Source organism: Solanum dulcamara, chromosome 9, assembly GCF_947179165.1.
Source record: "Solanum dulcamara chromosome 9, daSolDulc1.2, whole genome shotgun sequence".
Classification (NCBI taxonomy): domain Eukaryota; kingdom Viridiplantae; phylum Streptophyta; class Magnoliopsida; order Solanales; family Solanaceae; genus Solanum; species Solanum dulcamara.
In genome coordinates, this window is record NC_077245.1 from 6,177,230 (window position 1) to 6,204,975 (window position 27,746).

General features: G+C 33.4%; 2 protein-coding genes across 3 annotated transcripts; one reads left to right on the forward strand and one right to left on the reverse strand.

Moving 5' to 3' along the window:
• Positions 1 to 1,967: 1,967 nt before the first annotated feature.
• On the reverse strand, positions 1,968 to 7,994 carry LOC129903109 (endo-1,4-beta-xylanase 1-like). The gene is made up of 10 exons (XM_055978600.1): positions 7,485 to 7,994; positions 7,360 to 7,404; positions 6,968 to 7,030; positions 6,437 to 6,499; positions 5,704 to 6,071; positions 5,462 to 5,621; positions 4,996 to 5,348; positions 4,388 to 4,565; positions 3,605 to 4,138; positions 1,968 to 3,267 (listed from the first exon to the last, which is right to left on the reverse strand). Exons 1-10 carry the CDS (start codon positions 7,557 to 7,559, stop codon positions 2,149 to 2,151), a joined length of 2,958 nt encoding a protein of 985 aa, XP_055834575.1. The 5' UTR covers positions 7,560 to 7,994; the 3' UTR covers positions 1,968 to 2,148.
• A 12,505-nt stretch (positions 7,995 to 20,499) lies between these two features.
• Positions 20,500 to 27,505, forward strand: LOC129904501 (putative lipase ROG1). 2 transcript variants are annotated; one of them, XM_055980069.1, is made up of 10 exons: positions 20,500 to 21,255; positions 21,953 to 22,020; positions 23,207 to 23,277; positions 23,874 to 24,143; positions 24,888 to 25,045; positions 25,115 to 25,170; positions 25,408 to 25,460; positions 25,527 to 25,656; positions 26,235 to 26,332; positions 27,122 to 27,505. In XM_055980069.1, the coding sequence occupies exons 1-10, from the start codon at positions 20,927 to 20,929 to the stop codon at positions 27,191 to 27,193; spliced, it is 1,305 nt and encodes a 434-aa protein (XP_055836044.1). In that variant the 5' UTR covers positions 20,500 to 20,926; the 3' UTR covers positions 27,194 to 27,505. The 2 variants fall into 2 exon arrangements, with proteins under 2 accessions (XP_055836044.1, XP_055836043.1); XM_055980068.1 differs by having other exon boundaries at positions 26,235 to 27,505.
• The last annotated feature ends 241 nt before the right edge of the window (positions 27,506 to 27,746 follow it).

Sequence of the window (27,746 nt, forward strand, 5' to 3'; positions counted from 1 at the left end):
TTGGTAGTGAAGGGTTACACCCAACAAGCTGGAATAGATTACACAGAAACACACTCACCTGTGGTTAAAATGACCACTGTGAGAACTTTGATAACATGTTCTGTAAAGAAGGGATAGGATATGTTTCAACTTGATGTCAATAATGCAATCCTTCATGGTGATCTTCATGAAGAAGTATACATGAAAATGCCTCAGGATCTTGATGTACAGGATCCAAGATTGGTCTGCAAGCTCAACAAGTCCCTTTATGGTCTTAAGTAGGCAAGCAAGCAATGGTATGCCAAATTAACTAAGGCTTTATCACTTAGAGGATACACACACTTACAACATTACTATTCTTTGTTCTATAAGAAATCAGGTTCCTTAACCGTATTTGTAGTAGTATATGTGGATGAGTGGATGATGTTATTTTAACAGGTACAGATTCCACTAAAATTACATAACTCAAGACTTAGACAATATTTTTAAGATTAAAGATCTTGAAAAGTTGCACTACTTCGTGGGCCTGGAGATACTTGACACAACAAGAGGGGTCCTTATTTCCCAAAGGAAGTTTGTACTAGACTTGTTAAAGGAATATGACTGCTTCAACTATGCTCCTCTGTCTTCTCCACTTGATCTAACAGTCAAGCTTAGAGCCAAAGAAGGCACTCCCCTATCTGATGCTAACTTACTATAGAAAGCTAATATGCAAGCTAAACTCTCTCACAAATACTAGATTAGACATACCTTTCAGTGTTCAACAATTAAGTCAGTTTATGCAAGATCCCAGAGTTTCTCATCTACAAGCAACTTTCTACCTCCTCAGATACTTAAAAAAAAGGATCCCACCATTGGGATTTATCTATCCAATGACCCTGACTGCACAATTACAGCATTTTGTGATTCTGACTGGGCTTCTTGTCCACATTCCACAAGGTCAATGAGTGGCTATTTGGTTTTACTTGGAAACAGTCTTATCAGCTGGAAATCAAAGAAACAGGAGACTATATCTTTATCATCAGGTGAAGCAGAATATAGATCACTCAGAAAAGTGGTTGGAGAGTTAACTTGGCTTCATAGGTTGCTTACTGATTTGACTATTCCCAATCTAACTCCTATTGTTGTGTACTGTGATAGTCAATCTGCCATTCATATAGTACACAACTTTGTATTCCATGAAAGAACTAAACACATTGATGTTGATTTTCATTTTGTTCGCAATAAGCTTTAGGAGGGGCTCATCTCACTTCATCATGTATCCACTACTGAGCAGCTTGCTGATATTCTTACAAAAGCCTTAACTGGTGTCAGGCACAATGCTCTCTTAGACAAGTTGACTGTGAGATCTTCACCACCAACTTGAGGAGGGGTATTGAAGAACACACTTAATTATCTTGTAATAGTAATAGTTAGTTAGCAGTAGTTAGCCACATCAGCATTAGTTAGTTACAGATTCAGTTTGTTGTCAGAGTAGTTTGTTAGATTGTTAGTTATAGCTTAATTCAGTTACATACAACTGTCATGCTTTCCATCTTGTATATATACCTCACTGATGATCAAATAGCATTGTGAGTTCTCATTTTAATCAAATCATCATTCTGATGAATTATCTTCTTCCTCAGTTCTTAGCCATGACTTTCTCAATTCAGTTCACTCGAGTACTCACCATTGATGTGGAGTTTTGATACTATATAACTACAAAGTTTGTACAACTGAGAGGTGTAAATATTTATAGTCTCATACAATAATGGAGATTTGTATACAATAAATTTTATATAGTGTAGACATCTTTAGTTTGGATTGCCACCACTGTGAGTTTTCAGATAGGTGATCCTTTATCTAGCAGGCTTGATCAGCTGTTTGCACCAGCCCCAGCACTACCATAAAAGCAGAGCAGTTCTGGTGCGAATGATAATGCCTCATGTTTTACGAGAGAAATGTAAAGGAAGGACCAACGGAAGTTCAAGAAGCCTATGAGACTCATTAAATAGGAATCATTTATATAATCACAGGTAATCATTCTTTATTTAATTGAAAATATACAATAAAATAACCAAATGAGACAATTTGCAGAATACTCGTGCACAGAAAGATGATAGAAGGCATGAACATAACTTTTGCACAACACACAATCATACAATGAGGTGATACAATTGAGTTTAAGCCTCACGATATATCAATGGAGATCACCAGCGCATTATCACCCTTATCAACCACAAATTTCTTGGTAATTTTCTTCGAAACAGTTACGACTTCCACTTCATAGGAGCCATGGAATCCACTAAAGCTGAATTGCCCTTGTTCATCAATATGACCATGCGGATGGGATGACCACTCATGCTTAAGAGCAAGGTACCTTTTTCCAGCTTCATTGAGCTCACCTTCTGCATTCACTAAATGTGCATTTGATCGACTCATGAACAGCTCCCAGAATCCCCACAAAATTATACCTTCTACAGCAGGGTGAGCATAAGCTTCCCGAAGCATAACTTCTAGATCATCAGCTCTAACGTATTCATTATCAGAAGACACGTCAACTTCAGTGAACCAGATTGGAAGTCCAAGAATACCAAGTTTGTCCAGAGCAGAACATACAATGGGACCAACTGGACTGTCAATATGTCCCTGAATACCTATACCTCCAACAGGTGCACCGTGCTCTTGGAGATCAAGAATGTGCTCAATGTATTTCTCAGGGTAAGATCGGGTGTCACAGCCATCCTCAACATGGTAGTCATTTACAAATAGGATGGGGGAAGGGTCCAATTGGTTTGCAGTTTTAAACATGTTTACCCTGATGTCTTTACCCAATCTATCTTGATAGAAAGAACCATGCAGCATCTCATTATTCACATCATAATGCGGGAACTTCCCCTTGTACCGTGTCAGCAGCCCTGTTAGACGGTTTTGAACAGCCGTCATCAAGTCATTTTTGTTTAAGGATTGTACCCATGCTTGAACAGTGCCCACCACCTCCCAAAAGATACAGTGACCCCTAACTTGGATGTTGTTTTTTGTGCAGAAGTCCAGGAGCTCATCAGCATCTTTGTAGTTTAAATTCCCTTGCTGTGCTTCTGTCCAGTACCATTTCAGCTCATTTCCGAACACAGCCCAATTGAAATTCTTGACAAAGAAGGCATTGAAGTCTTCATTGTCCATGTTTGTTCTAGTTATGGCTGATCCAAAGGGGAAGCTGTTTTGCAGTTGTCTAACTCTAACAAATGTGCCAAATAAACTGCCTGAATCTGATCCAGAGAACTTCAACATGACGTCCCGCTTGTGTAACTGTGAAGAAAATCAACAAGAAAGAGAGTCTTCATTATAAATGTTTAATAAACTGTGTTTAAGGTAACAACATGGTCTGCCACTCGGAAGAAATATATAGGAAATCCATTTCTAGTGGCTGAAAAGAGAGATGTTTGCACAGGGAGCTTCTTTTTTCTTCTAATTTCCTTCAAAACTTTTCCAATGCTAAAAAGAACTTTTTTTCAGATTATGTACTCAAAATCACTACTGCAACAGTAAAACAGGGATGATATCACTGATGAAACACCTTGAAACAACTGATGATCATTACTTAAAAACACAATTAGTGAAATGCCATGAACACAAAATTAAGTACCTTTGCAGTTTGCCTCTTCAAGTGTCTAAACCGTGCAAGTCTGTCAACCGGGAAAATTTGAAGCCCAGCAACCATTAGGTCTACACCAGCAGCAGGACCCTGAACATAAACCATAACCTTAGTTGCTTGCTTCTCAATTCTAAAAGATCCTCCAATTTCATGCCATTTATCATCGTTGATCTCAGCTTGGCCACCATTCACCCATTGGCTGTCTACTCCAAGGGCAACATTTACGTTTTGAGGTCCTGATGTTTTTCCAATTTTAACCCATGCAGATACTTGATATGTCAAATAGAGTTTTACTTTATCCGTGATAATCTGAGCAGGACCCATCCAGTTTTGAGAACGATTAGCCACCAGAATATAGTGGCCACTTAAAGGCTCATGAGCACCAAGGGAATCTCTAGCCATAGGAGGCATTATATGTGGTGAGCCTGTTTGAACGCTCATGGTACAATTTCCAAGTGGAAACCAGCCATTTGTTCCATCATTCAGACTTGTATTGGTGATTATATTAATACCAAAACCAGCATCCTAAAAGGGATGAAAAATGAAACAGAATGCATCAAATGCCGTACGGAGAGGTAATGGTTGGAGAAGCATGAAAGCACTTAATGCTTAAACAGATCAAACAGTTGAATTGCCAACTAGCTAGCTTAAGTGGCATAACCTAACACTTCCATAGAAAATATTAGGATTCAAGTTCCTCTACCAATATCGTATCACCAAGCTCAATGTAAATTAAAAAAGGATGAAAACACACATTGCACATTTTCAACTAACCTCAATAACTGGTGGAGAAGGAGGAGGAGCTTTAGCTGCATGCTTTATGACTAAACTGTTAAGGAGGATATCCGTTCCTGCCGGTGGACCTTCTAAAAAGACAACAACCTGAGACGGGGAGTCATTTATAAGAAACTTCCCTTGCAACTTCACCCAGTCTTTGTCTGTGGCTTGGACACTACACACCAGTAGCTTTCGTTAAAACACCCAGATGAAACCAGATACTAACTATCTGTTTTAATAGAAAAGTTATCTAATTCTAGAGAAAATGAAGTTACTACAGAGCACATGCTCGTGACTATTACACAGATGATTATTCAAATAGATACGGACAGAAGAACCAGTCAAAATCAGAAATTCCTTCAACGGAACAAAGTCGATTATGTTGATATAAACCTACAATGCATTAACTGTTATAGAAGTTCAAAAAGAGAGCTAACAGTTACTTTTTTGCTGTGCAGTGAATGGTTTTTAAGATCAGGAAAAAAAATAGATGATAAAATCATAGAAGATACTACAAGGATAGAAGAAAAAGTTAATGATAAGACAGGAGATACGACAAGTATTATTATATGCGCATAATATAAGGCGAACTTGGATTCACCTACCTGGCAATGCCGATGTACCGTTCACGGTTATCAGCTGCTTTAACATATATTGTACTGCGAAGATCTGCACTAGTGACATTGTTACCATAGATCCGGACAACAGCAGTTACCTCATAAGCTAGTTTTCGCTTCACTCTTCCTGTTACATCTTGCTGAATTCCATTCCAGCTCTGGGTTCGTTCCGTTGCAGATGCAAAGGCTTTTCCAGACATTGGAGTGATTTTCCCATCTGCCATAGAGTTATGCAAAGCAACCTTGCAGCCTCTTCCAGACCAACTATTGAGGCCATCATCAAATTGAGGGTTTATTATGATGTTATCATCATCGGTACAAACGGATGATGTGCCAGAACTCTATCGAAATAAGGAGAGAATCCTTTCAGTAATACAATAGAGTTTGAATAAGCTTAAGTAATCGCTATATTGAAGAGAAAATGAAGGAATTATGGACATAGCATTGGACTTACATCACAAGCAGTAGAACTAGGACATGATATCACTACTGACTTTATGAGCAGGTCAGTTCCAGCTGGAGGTCCCTCGATATAAAATATAACTTGATCAGGCATATTTGACAGAGAAAACGAACCTTCTAATATCCCCCAACACTCCTTCGAAGCAGATTTTCTGGATGGAGTAAGACTCTTCCGTGACTACTGCTTCTTAAACAATTAAACGTAACAAAGAAAATTTAGATATAGAATCTTACTTTGCAATGAATAGATAGCTTGTCTCTGAATTTTGATACACTAATTTTAATGTGGTGAGGACTTCAACAGAACCCTGAAAAGTACCAGAGGCTCCAACACAAGCAGAAACTGTATAAGTGGAACCTGCTGATACTCTGCTTGTAATGTCTTGCTCTAAGCCTTGCCAACATTCCTTACGATTTGAGACAACAGCATAACAACAGCCTTCCTCCGACGCTAATCCTTTATGGTATCCAGAACCTGCTGGAACCACAAAAGCATCGCAACAATTGGGATGCCACGAGTGCAGCCCATCCGAGAATTCATGGTTTAGGATGATATTAGTAGCAGCATAACTCCCGGTCTCTTTCCCATTTTCCTTTGCACTCTGTAAGAAATTAAATATGTATGATTGATGAGCTTGAAGAAAAATTGACGGGGGAAAGCACAATCCTTGTGGTTCCTTATACCAACACCTAAGGTACTTACAGTTTTAGTTTCTAGAGATACTAAATGTCATTCCTTATCTATGGATTTGCAAGAAAACTCATCATGCTTGGATGTTTAGCTTTTGGCAATTGCCTACACTATTACAGTCCCAAATGCCATAAACCCTTCCTCAACCCCTCGATAGAAAATTTATAGATATTAGTAAACCAGTTAAATCAGTAAAAGAATCTCAAAGAACATATATCTCTTCCTAAAATGGTCCAACATTCACCAATTAGAAAAAATGCAAAACCCAATTCATACCTGAGAATCAAAGTTGTTGTTGACAGTGACCAGTGGTGACTTTTCCATGCTCTCCCTTGATTCCTATAGTCACATTCACGCAATTATTTGAACGAAGAAACCCAAAAATGCCAAATGCAATGCCCAAAAATTATATTAAAGAGTACAAGTTGGTGAGCAGTTTGTGCACAGTGTAAGACTTTTTTCTCCTAAATCCACTTCAACACAAACACACTTAATGCCTGTGTTTCCTTATACTACGACCAACGAACTTAACAATTTCAGTTTCTAGAAACACTGAATGATATTCGTTATGCATACATTTGCAAGAAAATTTATCATACTAGGATATTTAGCTCATGGCAATTGCATATAGTACTCCAGTCTCAAATGCCATAAATCATTCCTCAGCCCATCGAGTAGAAAATTTTTTGGTATTCAAGAATTAGTAAACTGGTGAAATCAGTGAAAGAATCTGAAAGAAGGCATATCTCTCCTTCTAAAATGATCCCACATTCACCAATTAGGAAAACTACAAAACCCAATTCATACCTGAGAATCAAAGTTGTTGTTGGCATTGATCATTGGTGACTTCTCCATGCTCTCCTTTAATTCCTATGGTCACAATAACACAATTATTCGAACGGAGAAACTCAAAATGCCGAATGCAATGCCCCGAAAAATTCCCTTACAGAGTACTATTGCAAAAAATTATCATAGTTGGAAAGTTAACTTATGTCAGTTCCTACAGTACTACAGTCACAAATACCATAAACCCTTCTTCCACCCCCTCCAGTAGCAAATTTAATGATATTCAAGAATCAGTAAATTAGTGACATCAGTGAAAGAATTTTGTTTCAAGAATCTCAAAGAACCCATCTTTCTACTTTCAAAAATGGACCAACATTCCCTAATTGGTAAAATTGCAAAACCCCAATTCATACCTGATAATCAAAAATTGGTGATTGCTCCATTTTCTCCTTTGATTCCTATACCCACAATCACACAATTGATAAATAAAAAAAGACAATTTTTTTTAAAGGATTTTCGACAAAACAAGAAAGAGTACCTGGGAATGTGTGTGTTGTGTTGTACGAGGTTTGAAGAGGCGACGAGCAAAACTGAAAGCACATAATCTCTTCATTATATACAAACTCTTTTTCTCTGTTTTGAGAAATTTTGCAAGCTAAGTCTTCAGAAAAGCGCGGGACACCAACCAATTATTCAGTTTCTTACATAACTGTTTGCTCATTTTGTCATTAGCTGTCTTTCCTGTCTAGTTAATCAAAACATACTTAAATAATCCTAACACTAATTCTAAGAAATTAGTGTGGTGGGTTTAAACTTCAAAGATAATTGAGGATTTATGTTAGTGGGGTGTCATAATGGTGTAAATTTAGCATATGTATATTTTACAAACAATTTCATTAGTGGAGCTTGAGTAGAGAGGAGTGAATGCAATTTTAAGACTGATTTTGAGAGATTTGGCTCAAGTAAAATATATTAAATAACAAGTATGTAAAGTGTAAGTAGGGTCTGAAGAGGACGGCATAAATGCAGTTTTACTCTTATGTTGTAAAAATAGAGAGACGGATTATGATAGATCCTAGCTCAAGTAAAGATTATCAAATAATAAATATGTAAAGCAAAAAAAAATGATGAAAAGACTAATAGCAACACAAATAATATGATAGTTGAAGCAAAGAAAACAAAGATAATACTAAAATAGAAGAAACACAACTATATGTTATTATTAAACATTTGATGTTCTAATTTTTCAATTGGTGGATGCTTTGTTGGCAAGTTTTCTTTGTTTTGGGGCAAAGTTCCACTGGATCCTATTTACAGTATGGGTATGCTTGAATTCAAATGGAAGGTTTCTATATAGTATATAAGTTAAGCAAATATTTTATGATATAAATTTATTTGATTCCTTTCCTTTAGTTCTTGGGGCTTTTATTACAAGCCAAATGACATCCTTAAGAAATTTATTTGTTCGGTAAACTCAGGCTTTCAGTTAATAGGGGCTCTGAAATTTTATAATTTGATGCATTAAGCACATTTTCAACCATTTTTCCTCTATCTCAAAGATCTCCCAAACCCCAAGTGAACAGATAATTGGTTTGAAATTCAGTTGCAAAACTTGCATTTTTCGTAATTTATCCATCATCTTGATCGCGATCTAAGCTAAAATTTTGAAAAATTGTCCAGGATTTCTAACAATCGAACAGCTGGTTTAAAATTGAACTAACGACATATTTTGTTAAAGATGTTAAGGTTTACAAGCTTTGTTTCATAAAAGGCAAAGCCGCAAAGCTATGATGATGCCCGGAGAGGATATATATTTATCCAAATATTGGAATGTTAAGTGTATTAGTTTCTTGAACTTGTTAAGAATATCACAGACCAAAGGTGGAAAGAAGAAAATGGTGGGTGTACGTTATATCGGTGGCCAGTGGCGGAACCAGGATTTTTAATAAGGGGGTTCAAAAATCTAAAAAAGTAGATACACGAATTAGCCGAAGGGGGTTCGACATTTACTATTTATACATAAAAAAATATTTTAACCATATATAAATAGTATAATTTTTCGCCGAAAGGGATTCGAATGAACCCCTGAACACATGCTGGGTCCGCCACTGTCGGTGACCGAAAAAAATGTAATTAGAATACTGTTAATAGTGTCACGTGTCGGCTTGTCCAAAACAGACAATATCACATGGTAAGAATATCTTGGACCGTCATTAGAAAATTGTTTCAGCCGATATTTGATTTAGAGAATAAAGCAAAAGGAAGAACAAAAGCAAAAACTACCCTTTGCGTGGGGACTAATGTTTTTCCATATACCACAAAGAAGATGAATAGTTTCATAAATTAAGTTATGTTTGAAAATGCACTTCATACAAATAAGAAAATTAATTACATGAAGAAGCATATGATGCATCATTTCAACGGTTGAAAATTGAAATTACTAGGAACTTTCTCTATCTGGCAGATAGATGAAGAAAATTGCAACCCCATTCTTCATATCCCATGAGGATTTGTCTTTCTTTGAAAAGCATATCTTAACAGCAAATAGGTAAGCACACAAATGAAAAACAGACACACAAGTTGTTTTACTTGACAAGGTAGAATAGGTGTGACGCCCGTGACAGAGGCGAGTCGACGAGGGTAGGTCATGAGAAGGGTCGATAAAAGCTCTTAGGGCGGGCAAAATTCGGAAAAAGGGGTGTACATAACATGTTAGATGAATCCTACATCAGAATGAGAAAAAACAGTAAAAAGTTACATAGTACTAGGCGTTCGGTCGGGTCGGGTCGATTTGTAAATTTCAGTTCGATTGTTTGGTTTTTTGGTTTGTGAAATTGTTAATCCAAATCAAACTAAAATAAATTCAGTTCGATTCAGTTTTCACAATTTCGGTTCGGTTTATTTCGGTTTGTGAGATTAGTTGAACAAATTCACATCCTTCAGTCCTTCATATGAATTTTTCGAAAAATATATCACTGCTAGTATGTTTCAATCACAGAGATAAAAATATAACATATATGTTTCAATTACAAGGATAAAAATGTAACACACACACAAAACTAATATTCACACAAGTAAAAGAGTAAAATAGACACAAGCAAAAATAAATTTTGTTCAAAATATATATAAAGAGATCTAGCGAATTACAATGAGAATATATATATAAAGAGATCTAGTGCACATGCAACCCTCCTATAGGCTACAACCTGTGGTTTTAGGCAACAAGATTCAGGCCTCTACCGTGGAGGGTATATAAATAAATTTTGATTTTTTTGTTAACTGAATTAAAATAGCTAAAAAACAAAAATCAAATCGAATAACTGAATTTTTAGAATTTAAAACCAAACCAAACCGAAAAATTGAACTGAAATTAAAAAAAATTGATTCAGTCGATTTTTTCAATTTGAACCATATTATGCCCAGCCCTACATTAGTACGCATGCTTTCGGGATCAATGATGTTGTAACCCAGGGACAAATCAAGCTAATTTCTGAAGAAAGCTAAAAAGCGTTGTTTGATGATTCTGCGTAGTATTAGGTAGTTGGTTAGGTAAAGGTTAATCAAGCGAAATGATGCTTGGGAAAATTACACCAGGTAATTTCCCATAACATTTATTTACCACTTTTCTGGCCCAACTTTACAAAATTATCCAAAATGAAACTCAATATGGATAAAAGGGGCATATTTGATGTAATTAATACATTAGCCACGGATTATCACTATTTAGACAAGGTTAAACTGTGGCTAAATAACGCTATTAAAAAAAAGCTTTTTTGTTGTTTATATTTTTTTGTTGCTTTTTTTTATTTTTAAAAAAAACTTTTCTAATTGTTTCACTTTTTTTGTGGAAAAATGAATATTTATATAATTTTATTATTTTTCATTTTTTTATTTATTTATTAAGGTGATAATGAATGATAGTCAACTAAATATAGATACATTACATAATTGTTTATATAATTCGATGCACGATTATACACAAAATTATTTGTACATTATATATACATGTTTATATATCATTTATATGATATTCAATACATATTTATACATGATTTATACTACATCGATACATTACATATACACTAAATAACTATTTATACAGTATTCATACATTACATATTACACTACATAACTATTTATACAAATATCGATACATTACATATACACTACATAATTATTTCTACATCATATATACATGTTCATACACTTTTATGCAATATTTATACATGTTTATACACTATCTATACAACATTGATACATTACATATACACTACTTAACTGTTAGTTATTAAAAAAAATAGTTATTTAGCCAAGGTCAAATTATAGCTAATAGAAAATAAAAATAAAACATGGCTAACAAAAAGTAAACAATAACGTTATTTAGCCATGGTTTAACTGTGGCTAAATAGCGACTTTGGCTATATTTCATCTTATTATTTTCTTGGCTATATTGTTTTTATAACTAATAATTTTTGGTACATATTTGAAATTATCCCATAATGCTTAGCTGGTCTTTTCGGATGATCAGCCATATTGAATTGAGACACGGCTCAAACTTCCACGGGAACCAGCATTGTGAGGTGTATGGGGTCAAAATGGATAATACGTAACATGGGCTTGGGCTAGTTGTGACGATAGGACTTAAACAATCACTCCAATTTGCTATAGTTACAAGTTAAATAAGAGACTTTCCTTAAATTAATCTGCTGCTTAAAAAATTCCAGAGATACATGGAATATCCCAATGATCTCTCAAAATATATTGGGTTAGAATAATTCATGTATATTGAATTGGCACTATAAAGTAAAGCAGGGCAGATTCTGTCCAGTGAACCTGCACATTGATATAGAATATAATCACATACTAGTCAATTTGAATTTCAGTGGCTATAAGATAATTGATCAAAAATATCAAAGTCTATTACTCAATGGTCACTCAACTAAATGAAATTATCTAGTAAAGTCACATCCTTTTTGTTTGTAACAACAAAATCACTTAACTATGTCTATAAGATAATTGATCAAAGATATTTTGCTCAATCTTTTTCATGATATACAGTCTAATGTAGGAACTATACTAGTTTCTGACTTGATATTTTTGTTTGTAACAACAAAATCACTTAACTATGTCTATAAGATAATTGATCAAAGATATTTTGCTCAATCTTTTTCATGATATACAGTCTAATGTAGGAACTATACTAGTTTCTGACTTGATATTATGGGACCAAGTCCAAGGCGTGTTGCATAAAGTTGTCCACTTCAAACATGGCTTATGCAATGTATGTTTTTAGTGCATTCTTAGTTAGGATTATTCTTTTCTGGTTTGATGTAACGGTCTTTAAAAGGTCTTTCTTCGGCCTAAATATGAATTTGAGGATTTCAATGTTGAATTTATGAATATAGGAGGCCGCAGTAACTGACTTTCAATGCACAAATAAATAATTATTGATTTGACCTGCAAATGTTAATTATGTTAATTTGTTTCATGTGACAGAGATATATAAAACATGATATATGACTTGGATCAGATCATCCTTTTTTGATACAGAATATAAATTTATATTATTTTTTTTCAAAAACTATAATAAAATAGTAGATATAAATTTATAATTTTAAAAATATAATAGGTTCAATCTAATAATTTGATATGTAAAAATAATTTTTTTCTTATGAAAAAGAATATAAAATGAAAAACAAATTAGATTTACATTCGTTGTTATTATACCATTAGAAAAGTCCCATAGTTCTCAATTCTCACGAAATATCATTGATTTACAAAACGTAACTTATTACGTCAAACAAAAACAGTTCAAATTATATTAAAGGTGTAAAGGCAATAAACATTATGGAATTAAATTTCTTCACACAACCACTTTCTACAAATTTTACTAACATTCCTTGTCTAGATTATTCTAGATATAACCGGTGCTTCGTCAATGTAACAAAACAAATGAAGGCAGAAAAATTTAAGTAATATAATTTCCTTTTTTGGGATAATTAGATTAGATGGTCATTCGGTCATTTTAATTATCAAAAAAAGTTATTTAAGGTATATTTATGTATATTCAGTGTATATTCATGTATACAACAACCCAGTGAAATCTCACAACGTGGGATCTGGAGAGGATAAAGTGTACGCAGACTTTACTCCTACCAAGGTAGTACGGCTGTGTCCGAGAGACCCTCGGCTCAAAAGAAGCATAAAAAGAGGTCAGATAAGGCTAAAAAGTTCAAAGCGATATGGGAAAGCAAATAACGAATAACGCAAATAACGAAAGCGACATAGATAAAATAGAGTAATCAAAGTACAGAAAGTAATAGAGAGATAATAACAGAAGTCAGAGCACAAAAAATTATAGTATGCTAATGCGCCTACTAATATGGAAGAATAATCAAACTATGTAATAGTCTTCTACCCTAATATGAGTCTTCCACACCCTCCTATCTAAAGTCATGTCTACGTTAAGCTGTAACTGCGTCATGTCTTGTCTAATCACCTCTCCCCAATATTTCTTCGGCCTACCCCTACCTCTTCTAAAACCATCCATGGCCAACTTCTCACACCTCCGTACTGGGGCATCTGTGTCTCTCCTCTTCACATGCCCAAACTATCTCAGTCGCATTTCCCGCATCTTATCTTCCACCGAGGCCACTCCTACCTTGTCCCGAATAGCCTCATTTCTAATCTTGTCACTCCTGGTATGCCCACACATCCATCTCAACATTCTCATCTCGGCTACTTTCATCTTTTAAACGTGAGAGACCTTAACTAGCCAATACTCCGCCCCATATAACATAGCCGGTCTAACCACCACTTTGTAGAACTTACCCTTAAGTTTTGGTGGCACCTTCTTGTTACATAGCACACCGAAAGTGAGCCTCTATTTCATCCACCCTGCCCCAATACGAGTGTGACATCCCCGTCAATCTCCCCACTGCCTTGCACGATAGACCCAAGATACTTGAAACTACTTTTCTTTTGGATGGCCTGGTCACCAAGCCTAACTTCCGCGCAACCTCCTGAGCTGTTTCACTGAACTTGCACTTTAAGTACTCTGTCTTGGTCCTACTCAGCTTAAACCCTTTAGACTCCAAGGTATGTCTCCAATCCTCCAGCCTAGTATTAACTCCGCTACGAGTCTCATCGATCAGGACTATGTCGTCTGCGAAAAGCATACACCATGGCACCTCACCTTGAATTTGTCACGTCAATCCATCCATCACCAAGGAAAATAAAAATGAACTAAGGGTTGATCCTTGATGCAACCCCATCACAACTGGGAAGTGCTCTGAGTCCCCTCCTACTGTCCTTACCCTAGTTTTGGCACCCTCATACATGTCATTGATCACCCTAATGTATGTCACAGGTAAACCTTTAGCCTCCAAACATCTCCATAGTATCTCTGGTGGAACTTTATCGTAAGCCTTTTCTAGATCGATGAATACCATATGCAAGTCCCTCTTCCTCTCCCTATACTGCTCCACCAGTCTCCTCATAAGATGGATGGCTTCTGTAGTTGAGCATCCCGGCATAAATCCGAACTGGTTCTCTGAAATAGACACGCCTCTCCTAACTCTCATCTCCACCACTCTTTTCCACACTTTCATAGTATAGCTTAGAAGCTTGATACCTCTATAGTTGTTGTAGCTCTGAAAGTGTATATTCCTGTATATTCAACGTATATTTCAGGTATAGAATGTATCATAATTATCCAGTGTATAACTCATGTATAAATAATCTATATTATAAAGTCACTGTATATTTTCTATGATTTTTGACTATTTTTTATGTAAATAAAACATGACTATATTTGTTATAAACTAATTAGTTTATTGTATATGTTTAAAATTATCTTTCCTTTTTAAAACACTATCAATATGGTTTTTATTCTTTGATAGCAGGCTATTTAGTACTATTTTACCACATTATTAATTAATTGATAGTTATCATAAAATATCACTAATAATTATCAATTAAATTGTCTAATTATATAATTACTATGTATATTATTAGTGTATAAAATTTAAACTCCATTGAACGTGCTTAGTTGGAAAACACATTTATACAAGGACATAAATAGGAATCTCTACCTTGTGGGATAATTAGGAATCTCTCTAACAAGATAAAAAGAATAAGAATATAATATTTTATTGCATAACACATGCAATTTTAATACTCCTTTCATCTACTTCTATTTGTTCTGAATTTTAAGCGTTTTAAAAAAATAATGATTGATATAAATATTTTAATATAATATTTATATTAATTTATGTTAGTTTTTTATTTTAAAAATAAATAAATAATATTAAGATTTTTTTAAAAAAAAATCTCTTAATTAATTAAAAATATCAAATAATAATGAAATATATTTTTAATATAGTAAACGAGTAAAGTAAATAGTAGAGTAATGTGAAAGCCTTAATATAACAAGAATTAGGCACGATAATTTACTTTTTCTTTAATCCCATGAGATTTCATCTTTTATTATATATATATTCTACAATGCACCGACTTGGATATCTATAAACAATATTTAAAGAGGGATTAATTACAGTAATAACAACTTCTAGAAAAAACTAATTAGTAAATGATGACTTTTCTTAGAATGGCATGTTTGGACTTTGGAATTGCAGACATTACAATTCTAAGTTCAAAAAAGGGGAGAAAAAAATAATTTATTTTGAGGAAAAAAAGACCCAACCCTGACCCCTCCGTTTTGAACCATGGTCCTTAAAATTTTGAGTTAACCCATATGTTTTATTTTAGTTAATACTACTTACAATTAAAAAATTAAAACCCAAACAAGTCAAATTTTGAATGAGAAAACTAAATCATCTTTTAGCTTTTCCAAAACGGAACTCTATTTGGGTTAGTTATACAAATCATATCTAATTACCCTTTGAGGTTTTCTTTTACTTGAGCCATATTGAGGTGACATTCTTTTTTAATTTTCTTACTAGAATTTTGTTTTATTAAATTAATTTTATTACTTATAACAACAATAAAATATCCAACATAATCTCATAAAATGGATTGTAGAGTGTATGCAGATTTTACTCCTATTTTAAAAATAGAAAAGTGTTTTTCAATAGACCCTCAACTTAAAAACAAAATCATCTACAATCGTCTAAAAAAAAGTAGCAAAAAAGAAAAGCATATAGTAAGGAAAACATCAAACATTAACAACAAAATAATTATAATAAAATAATATTAGCCAAAATACAAGTAACAATAAATAAATAAAATAAGTACTTACTTTAATAAGCATATATAAAGGCTAAGTAATTAAAAAAAAGCGGATGAAATATTTCTTATAATGAATGATTACAATAAGGATTCATATTATCTTTCTCGGGAAGATTGATTATCAAAGAGTATGTATCTATATCTATATTACTTTAAGCACAAATATCTTTAGAAATATTAACTTAACTTTTTACTTTTTAATAAAAAAAATTACAATAGATAAAATTATTTTTTATTATTTTTTAAAAATTATTTTTGTAATATTTAAAATTTAAAAAATTCTAAATATATGTTAAGAAAAAAAATTAAGTTCTCAAATATATGATAACAACAAACAACAACAACAACCCAGTGAAATCCCACAATGTGGGGTCTGGGGAAATATATGATAAGAGGTAGACTTAATAATTAAGAAATTCCAAAATACAAATGTACTTTGAATAAGATGCCTCGCAAGAGATAAAAAAATAAACTTTACCTAAATCCCATAATGGAAAAGTCTAATTACTATACATCCCTCATTGTATCAAAATTACCCGATATCCCCTTTTTTTCAACTTTTCTGATACATTAGTTTTGTATCTGATACATCAATTATCTAATGAGTAATTAATGAAGATCATCTATTTATGGATAATATCTTGATATAAGGGATGATTGGTTCTTTAAATCAATTACTAATCTAATTAATGGGATTAATTTGGTTAAAAAATAACGGTTGTGAAGTTGAAGATTCAAGCCAAAAAAACAGAGCATAAATTCAAATCAACTTCGATTTCAATTTTTTTCAGTTTTGGTGATACATAAGTTATGTATCTGATACATCAATTGTTAAAAAAATCAATTGTTATGTCCATGAAGATTCAAGCCAAAAAACAGAGCGTCGTCTCGAATGGAAAAAACAGAACATCAATTCATACCGAATTTGATTTCAGTTATTTTTTCACTTTTGCTAATACATAAGTTATGTATCTGATACATAACTTTAGCTATAGAATAGTTAATGCACATCAGCTATTTATGGATAAAAGATTGGCTCTTTATATCAATTACTGATCTATTAAAGAAGGCGACAGTTATGTACGTGAATTTTAAAAATTAATGTATCAGAATCATTAAATATTGAGAAATGAGAATCTGATACATGTGCATGATGTATCATAATAAATAAAACTTGATTCATGTATTAGAATTCACAAAATGTGACACTTATTAATATTATACTCGATACAAGTTTGATACAGTAGAAATATAAAACATAAACTTTGATTTTATATTCGATTTTGACACCAGAGAAAAACATAGTAAATCTGATGTATGGAAATATTAAAACATATTAAATCTGATACATTACAGTTTATGTATCAGATACATTAAAAGAATCAGAATCACCTAAAATGTTTACTATAAAAAAAACTATTGGACATCAATCAGTTCTCCTTGGTTTGGAGAGATGTCTCTCCTAGTTTTTTTTGGATCGTCGCTATCGCTAACATAACCATCCATGGCCTTCTGACAACAATATCTCCACCTATTGATGATTCAAAATCATCAAGAAAATTAGCCTTATATGCCGTTCCGAATCTCAATGGGTGGGACGGGATCTTCTTGATGACGTATTTCATTCTCTGCATTGACATGAAAATGGTTAAATACAACTTGAACTTTATACATAAATACGATGTATCATATGCATTAAAATATCTGATGCATGAGATGAGAATCTGATACATACAGAAGATGTATCAGAAACAATTATATATTATATTCTGATACATAAATGTAGAAGTATCAGAATCATTAAAACTTGAAACATCAAAAAATGACATTTACACATGATGTATCAGAAATAGTAAATCTCCAAAAAATTGCATTTGAAAAAAACATTATGTATCTGATACATAAATGTATATGTATTAGAATTATTAAAACTTGAAAATAACAAATACTGAGACTTAAAGATGATGTATCAGAAATAATAATTCTCAAAAAATTGCATATGAAACAGACATTATGTATCTGATACATAAATGTAGATGTATCAGAATCATTAAACTTGAAATAACAGAAATTGAGACTTAAACATAATGTATCAGAAATAGTAAATCTCAAATAATTGCATTTGAAAAAGACATTATGTATCTGATACATAAATGATATGTATCAGCTTCGTTAAAACTTGAAACAACATAAAATGACACTTAAACATGATGTATCAGAAATATAAAATCTCCAAAAAAATACATTTGAAAAAGACATTATGTATCTGATACATAAATGTATATGTATCAGAATCATTAAAAATTAAAACAACAGACACTGACACTTAAACATGATGTATCAGAAATAGAAAATCTCCAAAAAAAATACATTTGAAAAAGACATTATGTATCTGATACATAAATGTATATGTATCAGAATCATTAAAAATTAAAACAACAGAAACTGACACTTAAACATGATGTATCAGAAATATAAAATCTCCAAAAAAATTCCTTTTAAAAATACATTATGAATCTGATACATAAATGATATGTATCAGAATCATTAAAACCTTCACAAAATTTTCATTCTAAAACAAAAAACTTAATTGAACACATACCTTTGGGAGATTAGGGCATGTTGTAACCCCTTCAATCTTGTTGTCTATTTCTTTGGGTGCATGTTTAACTGTAGCTTTCGACTTCAATTTCTCACGTAGCTTATTCATCACTGTTGGATCGTTACGATGTTTGGATCTAACTTCGTCTTAACCTTCCCAAGACGAATCAGAACCAGGAGAAACAAGAATTCATTGATTTTTAGTGGACTGTTTGAGACCATGAACGGATTCCATTGAAGGTATGAGAAACAAAACAGAAAGATTTACAGAAGAAAACAAATGATAAAAATTTAGAAGATTTTTCAAAGATTTTCAGAAGAAATCAAAATATACAAATTTTAGGAGAAATCAAATTGAATGAGGATGAAGTAAAATTCCGTATAAGGAAAGATTGAAATATACCTTATTTGGAACCTTGAAATTGATTAACAGTTGAAGAGTAACAAATTAACTAGAGCAAATTAGGGCAAGAATAAAGGAATAGGCGGATGTATCAGAGAGGTATAGAGAGAGAAAGGAAAAAGAGGGAATTTGGAAATTTTTTGGTGTATATGGGAATAAAAGTAAATATATTAGGGGAATATGTGTAAAAGGGTAATTTTACCTAAAAAAAAAAGCAAACTAAAATCACGTTAGAGAAAATTAGTAATTTTGCCATCATTATTATGTGGCCTAAAATTTGTCATAAAAAGCCCACACTTTAGTTTTTGGTATTTAATAGCTCTAATGAATTTTTTTTAAACAAAAAAATTGTGATGATAATATAACGTGGACTAAAATTAGGCATAAAATAACCATAATTTATTATAAGCCAAATATCATTCTTAAGAAATTTAATATTTGTTGGTAAACTCAGCTTTCAGTTATTAGGTACTCTGAAATTTGTTGCATCAAGCAGATTTTCAACCATTTTTTCTTTTATTCCAAAGATCTCCGATGATTAAAATCCTTGTAGTGATGAAACTGTTGATTACCTTATTCTTAATTAGAGATTTTGAATTTTTGATGTGGAGAAAATTATATTGAGAGTCATCCATAGAATGAATCCTTCAATGTATAATTCAAATTTAATTGAGACTCACACCAAATACCGAATTGAAAAAATAAACAAGTGAACAGATTTTTTGGTAGGAAATTCAGCTACATGTTTAGTACTTTATCCAATCACTTGTTTGCAATCCAAGTTCCAAATTTGGGAAATTCTCCAGCATTTCTAACGAGCTGCTGGGACAAAATTGAACTAATGACATATTTTGTCAAAGATGTTAAGGTTTACAAGTTTTGTTTTTATAGTTTTCTTAAAACTTTACCATATTCATACTTTTGAAAAAAATAATTTTAAGAAAAAAAGGTAACCAAAAAAATCAATTAATTTCATCTTGATTTTTTAAATTAACAAATAATTTAAAATAATTATTTTTAATAATATAGATAAAGAATTGTCAAAGGAGAAAGGTTTTTTTTTAATCGGCTGAATCTTATTTTTTATAATAAATTTTAATTCTAGTTTTACATATAACATGTTTTAAGATTACAAAATTAAAAAATATTTTAATATAGTTCATATATTTTTAATTTAATTTTAAATAAAAAATAAATAAACAAATTAAAAGGAAATGTCGCTATTATCAGTTATTGGACCCTCCCGTTTTTTATGTAATTCTAGAAAGGGAGAGCAACATAAAAAGTTTCTTCTTGACGCTCGTCAAACTTGGAAAATACTTCTCCTACTCTATGGAAAAGCAAGCAAAGGTGTTCAAAATTCTGAATCTTGACGCCCTCAAAGATGAAACTTCCATGAGATGAGAATTTTCCCCTCTTTTCATTGAATCAATCACTCAACATTATTTTAATGTCAAAATGCAATTCTTCATTATTAATTTTATATCAGTGATATTATTTTATTTCCAGTGCGTGTCAGCAACAACATTTACAGAGAGAAGAAGAAGAAGGTTCCATTTACTATTAGCAGCCTTCGATGTGGACTAGAAAGTCCATAAATTCCGAACGAACCCAAAATTCAAAAATACAAGAACCCCTGATCCTCGTTAAGCGCCATTACTATTGATCGACAAAAAGCTTTCTGCTGTTTGATTGTTTTTTTTCTTCATATTGTTGGTTATGTGAAAATGGGTTCGTCGGAAATGGAAAAAGGTTCAAATTTTAGTGATGAAGATAGAGTGGAAGAGAGGAAATCTGAAATGGGTATTGAGAATAGCGATAAGAAGGAAGAGAAGAAATCTGATATGGGTATTCAGAAGAATGAGAATAGCAATAAGAAGACAAGGAGAAAAATGTTTTCTATTTTCCCTAGATGCGCGTGTATGAGATTGGATGATGAAGTTCCTGTTGTTGAGACACCTGCTGATGAAGGTGGTTTCAATGTGGAGGCTAGCCAAAAGGGTCCGGGTCCTGCTCCTAATCACTTAGTTGTCATGGTTAATGGTATAATTGGCAGGTGACTGGAAAACTCTAACTTAATTTTAATATAAGTGAATTTGGTGAACTCCCAAGTTAAGCATGCTTGGGCGAGAGTCGTACTAGCTATCATAGTCTGTTATTTATTTTGTTTCGATTATCACGCTATTTTGTTTTTCTTGTTTCTTTCTTGCATGATTTGCACTGCTTCCCTGGTTAGTTTTTATGTTTTTTTCTTCACTGTATTCTTACTCTTTGTAATTGGATTTACTACATTTGAGCCAAGTTTCTTTCGAAAAGAAACTCTTTACCTCTAAGAAGTGTTAATGCTCCCCACTTGTGAGATTCCACTGGGTATGTTATTGAATTTGGTCCAAATGGATATTGTGGATTTATATAGCTGACATTAACTAGTTCTGGATTGCCGTATAGTAATTGTTGTTGTTCTTTCTATTTTCAGTAGTAGTTGTAGGTTAATCACTTGTAAATATGGAAAGTTACGTAGATACTCTTAGTCCTAGCGTTATGACCATCGATACCTTTTATCAAGCAAGGCATATGGAGCTTGGGGAATGTTAAAAAAATGGGACTAGCTAAAGAGAAGGATCAAACGAATTTCCTTACAAAGCAGAAAGAAAAGATCACCGAGTCTTAATTTTAGTCCTAGCGTTATGATTGTTATATGATGAGAGATCAGTGTGTTTAGGTTTGATGACTTGACATGTCTACTTCTGCAGTGTAGAAGATTGGAAGTATGGTGCCGAGCAATTTGTGAAGGCCTATCCACAAGATATCATTGTTTATCGTAAGTTCCCTGCTCTTTACACCATTCCTGGTTCTACTTTACTTCTGTTTGTTTGTTCTAGTTGATTGAAGTGAGATTGTAATGTTAAATCTAATTAATTTGGAGTAGCAACTATCTGTTTGAAATGTCATATATATAGGTATGATTAACCAAAAAATAAAAGTAGGCATGTGTTTTTGGTAAGTATGAAAAAATGAACGTTGATGCAAATAAGAGAACTGCCTTTAGTTTTTGGTTAATCATACTTTTCTTTGTCTTTTTTGTTCCCCTTAACTATATAGTGGATTGCTATTTTTCGATCTCTAACAATAAGGACAAAGTCTACTGACTTAGCTGGTTTAAAGAGTACCAAGAAGGTACGAAAAAGAGTACAAACTAGAAATTTCCTTCTATAGGTTGAAGGAGTGCAAAAAATCTAACATAGAGTTCATATCTGATGCAATGTTCTTCCTACACCATTAAGTATAGGCATTTCAAACATCTAGATTTAACATGAAGAATGTTTTCCCAACTATCATTAAATATTTTTCATTCCTCTCCTGCCAAACATTCCAGAAAATGCAAGTAGGGACTGCGTTCCAATATAATCTATTGTTCTCAGAAGAGTATTGCTCATCCCAGCTACTTAGGGCAAGTTTTATGCAACCTAGCATAACCCATTTGGCTGTGGAGCAATGCAAGTTTTATGCAAGTAGAACACATCTGCTGCATATAGTAAGAACTCTTTTCTGCAAATTGTCATGTGTTAAACAAGCTTCATGAGTGGCAATCCAAGTGAAGCAAGTAGCTCTAGGGGGTTGTGATGGTCTTCCAGGTTATTCTCCACGGCCAACTATCAGAGTTTCCCCCATTCTCCAAAGATTGTTATCGCATGTCTTTACTGGATATAATTTAAATGAAGAATATTGGTGTTAGAACTCTTTTGTTTCTCAAAAGGAAAGTAAGCATAGAGGTCCTTGGAATAAAAATTTTGACTTTTGGCATTACACTTCCAAACTTGCATTAGATATTCATGCCTTTCCGCTATCAAAATTCTAGCGGTCCATTAGTTTCTGAAAACTAATATGAGCTCCAAATTTTCATTGATTGCATGTTTCCACAATCTTTATGCATCTTTCTGTCAGTTAGAGCCAGATGTTTCCTGTATTAATCTCAACTTTTTCCTAATTTAATATGCTATTTCCAGGCAGTCAATCTAATTGTTCAAAGTTGACATTCGATGGTGTTGACGTAATGGGGACAAGACTAGCTGAAGAGGTATGTGAATCATTTGTTTCTTCCCCACATTTAGTCAATTTAAATAAAATCTTGTTCCTCAATACAAACTGCTCCATCGATCTCATTTTATCTGACCTACTCACATTGTGAGAGTCAACATCTTTTTTGACCATGATCTTGTAAATCAAACCAGGTTATACAATTCGGGAAAAAAGTAGTAGTATTTTGATTGAAAGACTTTTTCTCTTTCCTTCGAGTTTAATTTTCTCCAGGCCATTGTTTCAGTCTAATTATTATCTTTATCTGTCCTCAGATCCTCGTTTCAAGTTATTTGACTTCTGCGGCTATATAGACTTAAATTCTGCATTGCCTACCAAATATGTACGCTTGAAGCTATCGGCCAATACCTTTATCTTCAAAATCTTAGCTCTTGCTAACATACTCTATCCACCCTTGTTTGTTGGTTACTAAGGAATTTTACCATTGTTGTATGATGTCAGATTTTGTATTGTATTAGGATGACATCTAATCTGATTCTTGTTGTTCAGGTCAAACATGTATGTTTAGTTATTTGCAAAACAATATCTACTTGAACTTAATTTTTAGTGACTGTTGCTTCTCATATTTACTGTCAGGTACTATCTGTTATAAAACGTACTCCACATCTACAGAAGATTTCCTTTGTTGGTCACTCCCTAGGTGGCCTGGTATGTAGATATGCAATTGCAAAGCTATATGAACAAAGATCTGCAAGAATAGTTTGCGAACAAGATATGGAATGTAGTCTTAATGGGTCCACTAATTCGTGTGAGGAAGAGGTATCAAAAAGAAACATTGCTGGGCTGGAACCCATGAACTTTATAACCTTTGCTACACCACATCTCGGTTGTAGGGGGCACAAACAGGTAATTAGAGGGTTTTACTCAATTCCCATTAATTTATTGATCCTTTGTTAAATTTCTGATATTATGGGGAGTAGTTCACATTCTTAAGTAAAATACACTGTTAGATAACTGGTTCTTAGCAACTCAACCCCAACCCAGCCTCAAAAGATTTATAAGGAAAAGGAAAAACAGATAAGTGAGGCAGACAAAGGTAATCGTCCAAATAAGCTCTGCAACTTACACAACTAATGAGGAAATTACCACCAAAACTGGATTTTAGGTTCTCTCATGGTAGACTTCAAAAGAAGATTTTCATTATCATGTATACTGCACATTCTTTTTAGATTAAACTAACTCACGAATGTCTCTGACTTTAAGTGGACAGTAAAAGGAGTTAGAAACGTTAGTGGTAGCTTTTCAAAATGAGAAACTTTAGTGGTAATGTGCCATTATCAAGGTTAAGTATCAAAATTGCTTTGTCATGAGATGTACTAGCAAAGAGATTCATAAGTCACTCATCTGGTAAATCTGAGAGAATGCAATCCAAACTTATCTAACATGATTGTATTTTGGTTGCACCAATACTTTCACTTCGTGAAGTTTTATTAAACACTTCAGCATGTTGCAGGGCTTTGAATATTTTTGATCTAGTTTCATTCTGAAATTTGCTTATCATGTAAGTGCATGGTAAGTTAGCAGCTTGAATATTATGAATCCCAAATAACTCTGGAAACCTAACTTTAACGTCTCTTAAAAATATTGTAGGCTCCAGCATTCTGTGGGCTATACTCTCTTGAAAAACTTGCAGCAAGTTCCTCGTGGTTACTTGGAAGAAGTGGAAGGCATCTCTTTCTGAAAGATTGTGACGAAGGGAAACCTCTCCTTCTTCGGATGGCCAGTAATTCCGAAGATCTGCCATTTATGTGAGTGAACATTAACTAACTCACTTCAGAATGTCAAGCAAATTCTGTATCCTAACTTTCTTCTTGCAGATCTGCTTTGCAGTCATTTAAGCGACGTGTGGCCTACGCAAATACATGTTTTGACTGTATCCTACTTAACCTCGTTATTTACATGTGTATTTCATCAGACCCACGTCCTTTTCTTCTTCTCTTTCTTGTTTGTTCAGTTTTCAGTGTATTATACATCTAGAATCAGGTGTCCTAAGCTTAAGTCTTTGATGAGATAATTCAACAGTAGATAAGTGCTTATGCTGATCAATGAGACCTTAATTCCATATGTTAGCTTATTTCCTATAATGCAAAAAACCTTGACACTTGTATAGATCTTGTTGGATGGAGTACATCATCTTTGCGCCGCAGAAATGAGCTTCCAAAGGTAAAAGTTGTGACATTTGAGTTTTAGCAAAAGCCTGCATCATACAACTAATACTTTTCTTTTCAGCATCGGAACTTGAAAAAAGTGGATAAATACCCACATATTGTAAACGTAGATATGGCAACAAGTGTTAGTTCTCAAGAAGAAACTCCTACTAAGGCCAAAATAAACAGATACAAGTCTCAAGAAATGGAAGGTTAGTATCTTTTTTCTTTCCTTTTTAATGGTATTTGAGGAGCAATGTTAGCCTTCACTTTCAGAACACATACCTTTATTATCCTAAAATCGTGGATCTATGGCTGTTGATTCTGCATATTAGTTTTATCTTGCGATGTATACAGTTTTCTAGTGCTCTTTTTAGGAAAGACTACACTCAGATGCATCAAAGAACTGCTGCCTAAATGAAAAGAGAGCATGGGTCCACTTCACACACTAATTCCACTATTTTATGCAATCCCACCTTCGAGACATAAGCTACTTGTGTCAATTGCATAAACGGAAGAATTTACTACTTCCTTGAGTAACTATCAAATACTGAGAACGCCGCTGTACGGTTGATTGCTCATTCTGTAATAGCCATTTTTGTCAGATAATTGTTTTCACCCCCCTCTATGCTATTTCATTTTATTAGTGGCAGTAATAGATACTACCTAATTAACTAGGGGAATCTCAATGGCCAATGCACATCACATGGTTTCCGTGTTTAGCATTTTTATAATCAGCTTCGCCATCCTTTTTTGTTGTTTACCTTTTCTTCATTGTTAACTGTTGTAGAGGCTATGATCAGAGGTTTAACAAAGTTGAGCTGGGAACGTGTTGATGTTAGCTTCAAAGGAAGTAAACAGAGATACCTTGCGCATACAGCAATTCAGGCATGTATTTGTTTTGTCTTGAACACACTTATAAGGAGCTTCTGCTTGCAATGTTCCTTCACTATAGATCATCATAGATTTCATCACATACCATTCTATTATGACCTAGGCAAATTCCTTTCTTATTAGTTATTTACTCGGGCATTTTCATTTCATGTCTGTGTTTTCACTCACTCACTTAGCTAATTAGCTTGAAGTGTTTGCTTGTTTTCCCTGAGAGCTCATAAAAAATCCACCTTTCTCCCATACTTTGTGTATAACTCAAGATACAGTCATAAATTTGCATACTATGGGGTGATTAGATGGATTGTTGAAGCATACTATTTTAAGGTTACGGGTAATAAAGAATGGATAATTAGGCCCAAAAGGTAACTAAGGTTACTTATTGTTTTCAACAAACAGAAGCAAATTTTGAAGTATTTTATGATTTTTTTCCCTGAAGTTTCTGAATCAAAACTCTAGGCATTGGTTAATATGAGGAATGGAATAGAGAAAAAGAGGAGTTCAAATAAGAAAAGAGTGGTCCTTATGGAATGTATAGTGCGTCAAACGTGTTAGATGTATATCCTAAGCATTAGGATTATCCAGTTCTCAAGTCACACCGATTCTCTAGTGCATTTTATCTCTTAACATACCCAGCTCCATGTTTTGTAATGTTCTCTTTCACCTGAAGCAATGCTGCATTTAAGATCAATGATTTGTCATTTGGTTCTGTTTTTTGTGCTTTGATCCGCAGGAAGGTTGTTTGCAGTAACAAATCGTTAAACGCCCTTCGTTTTACAATTTCAGGTGCAGTCCTATAGCATAAATTCTGATGGAGCAGATGTTATACAACATATGATTGACAATTTTGCCTTATAGACCTAGGAAAGCTATTGTATTTACAATACGTATATTCGCTGGAGGCCTGTGCAATTTACAGCGCCTGCTACATAAATTGTAGAGGATACATACATACATACATACTAATTCAAGATAAAAATGACAAGTCAAAGTTCAAGTTAGGTGTATCAAGTTACAAGAGCATATATAGTGCAATTATTTGTAAAGTTTTTGAGCTTCCTATTTGGATATGTAGCTTATACAGCTTGTATCTCTTCAAATGTAATGACTGTTACTCTCTTTTATACCAAAACAAATGATGTGATTCAATCTTGAAGCATAGCATTTTAACTCCCAGATTATTACATGGTCAGCTAAAATAAAACAAACGAATTATCTTGATCCATTGAGATTTAGTCATTTTCGCTCCGGTTTGTCAAAGAAAAAAAACAAATATTTTTGTTCCATCTCCTTATTTTTTACAGAGCTACCACTTGCATTCCCATACCTTCACCAATCCCTAAATTTAAAAATAAACATATAGAGGGGGAAAAAGTCCTCCAATTGATGTGTACGTTAATGCAAGTCCAGT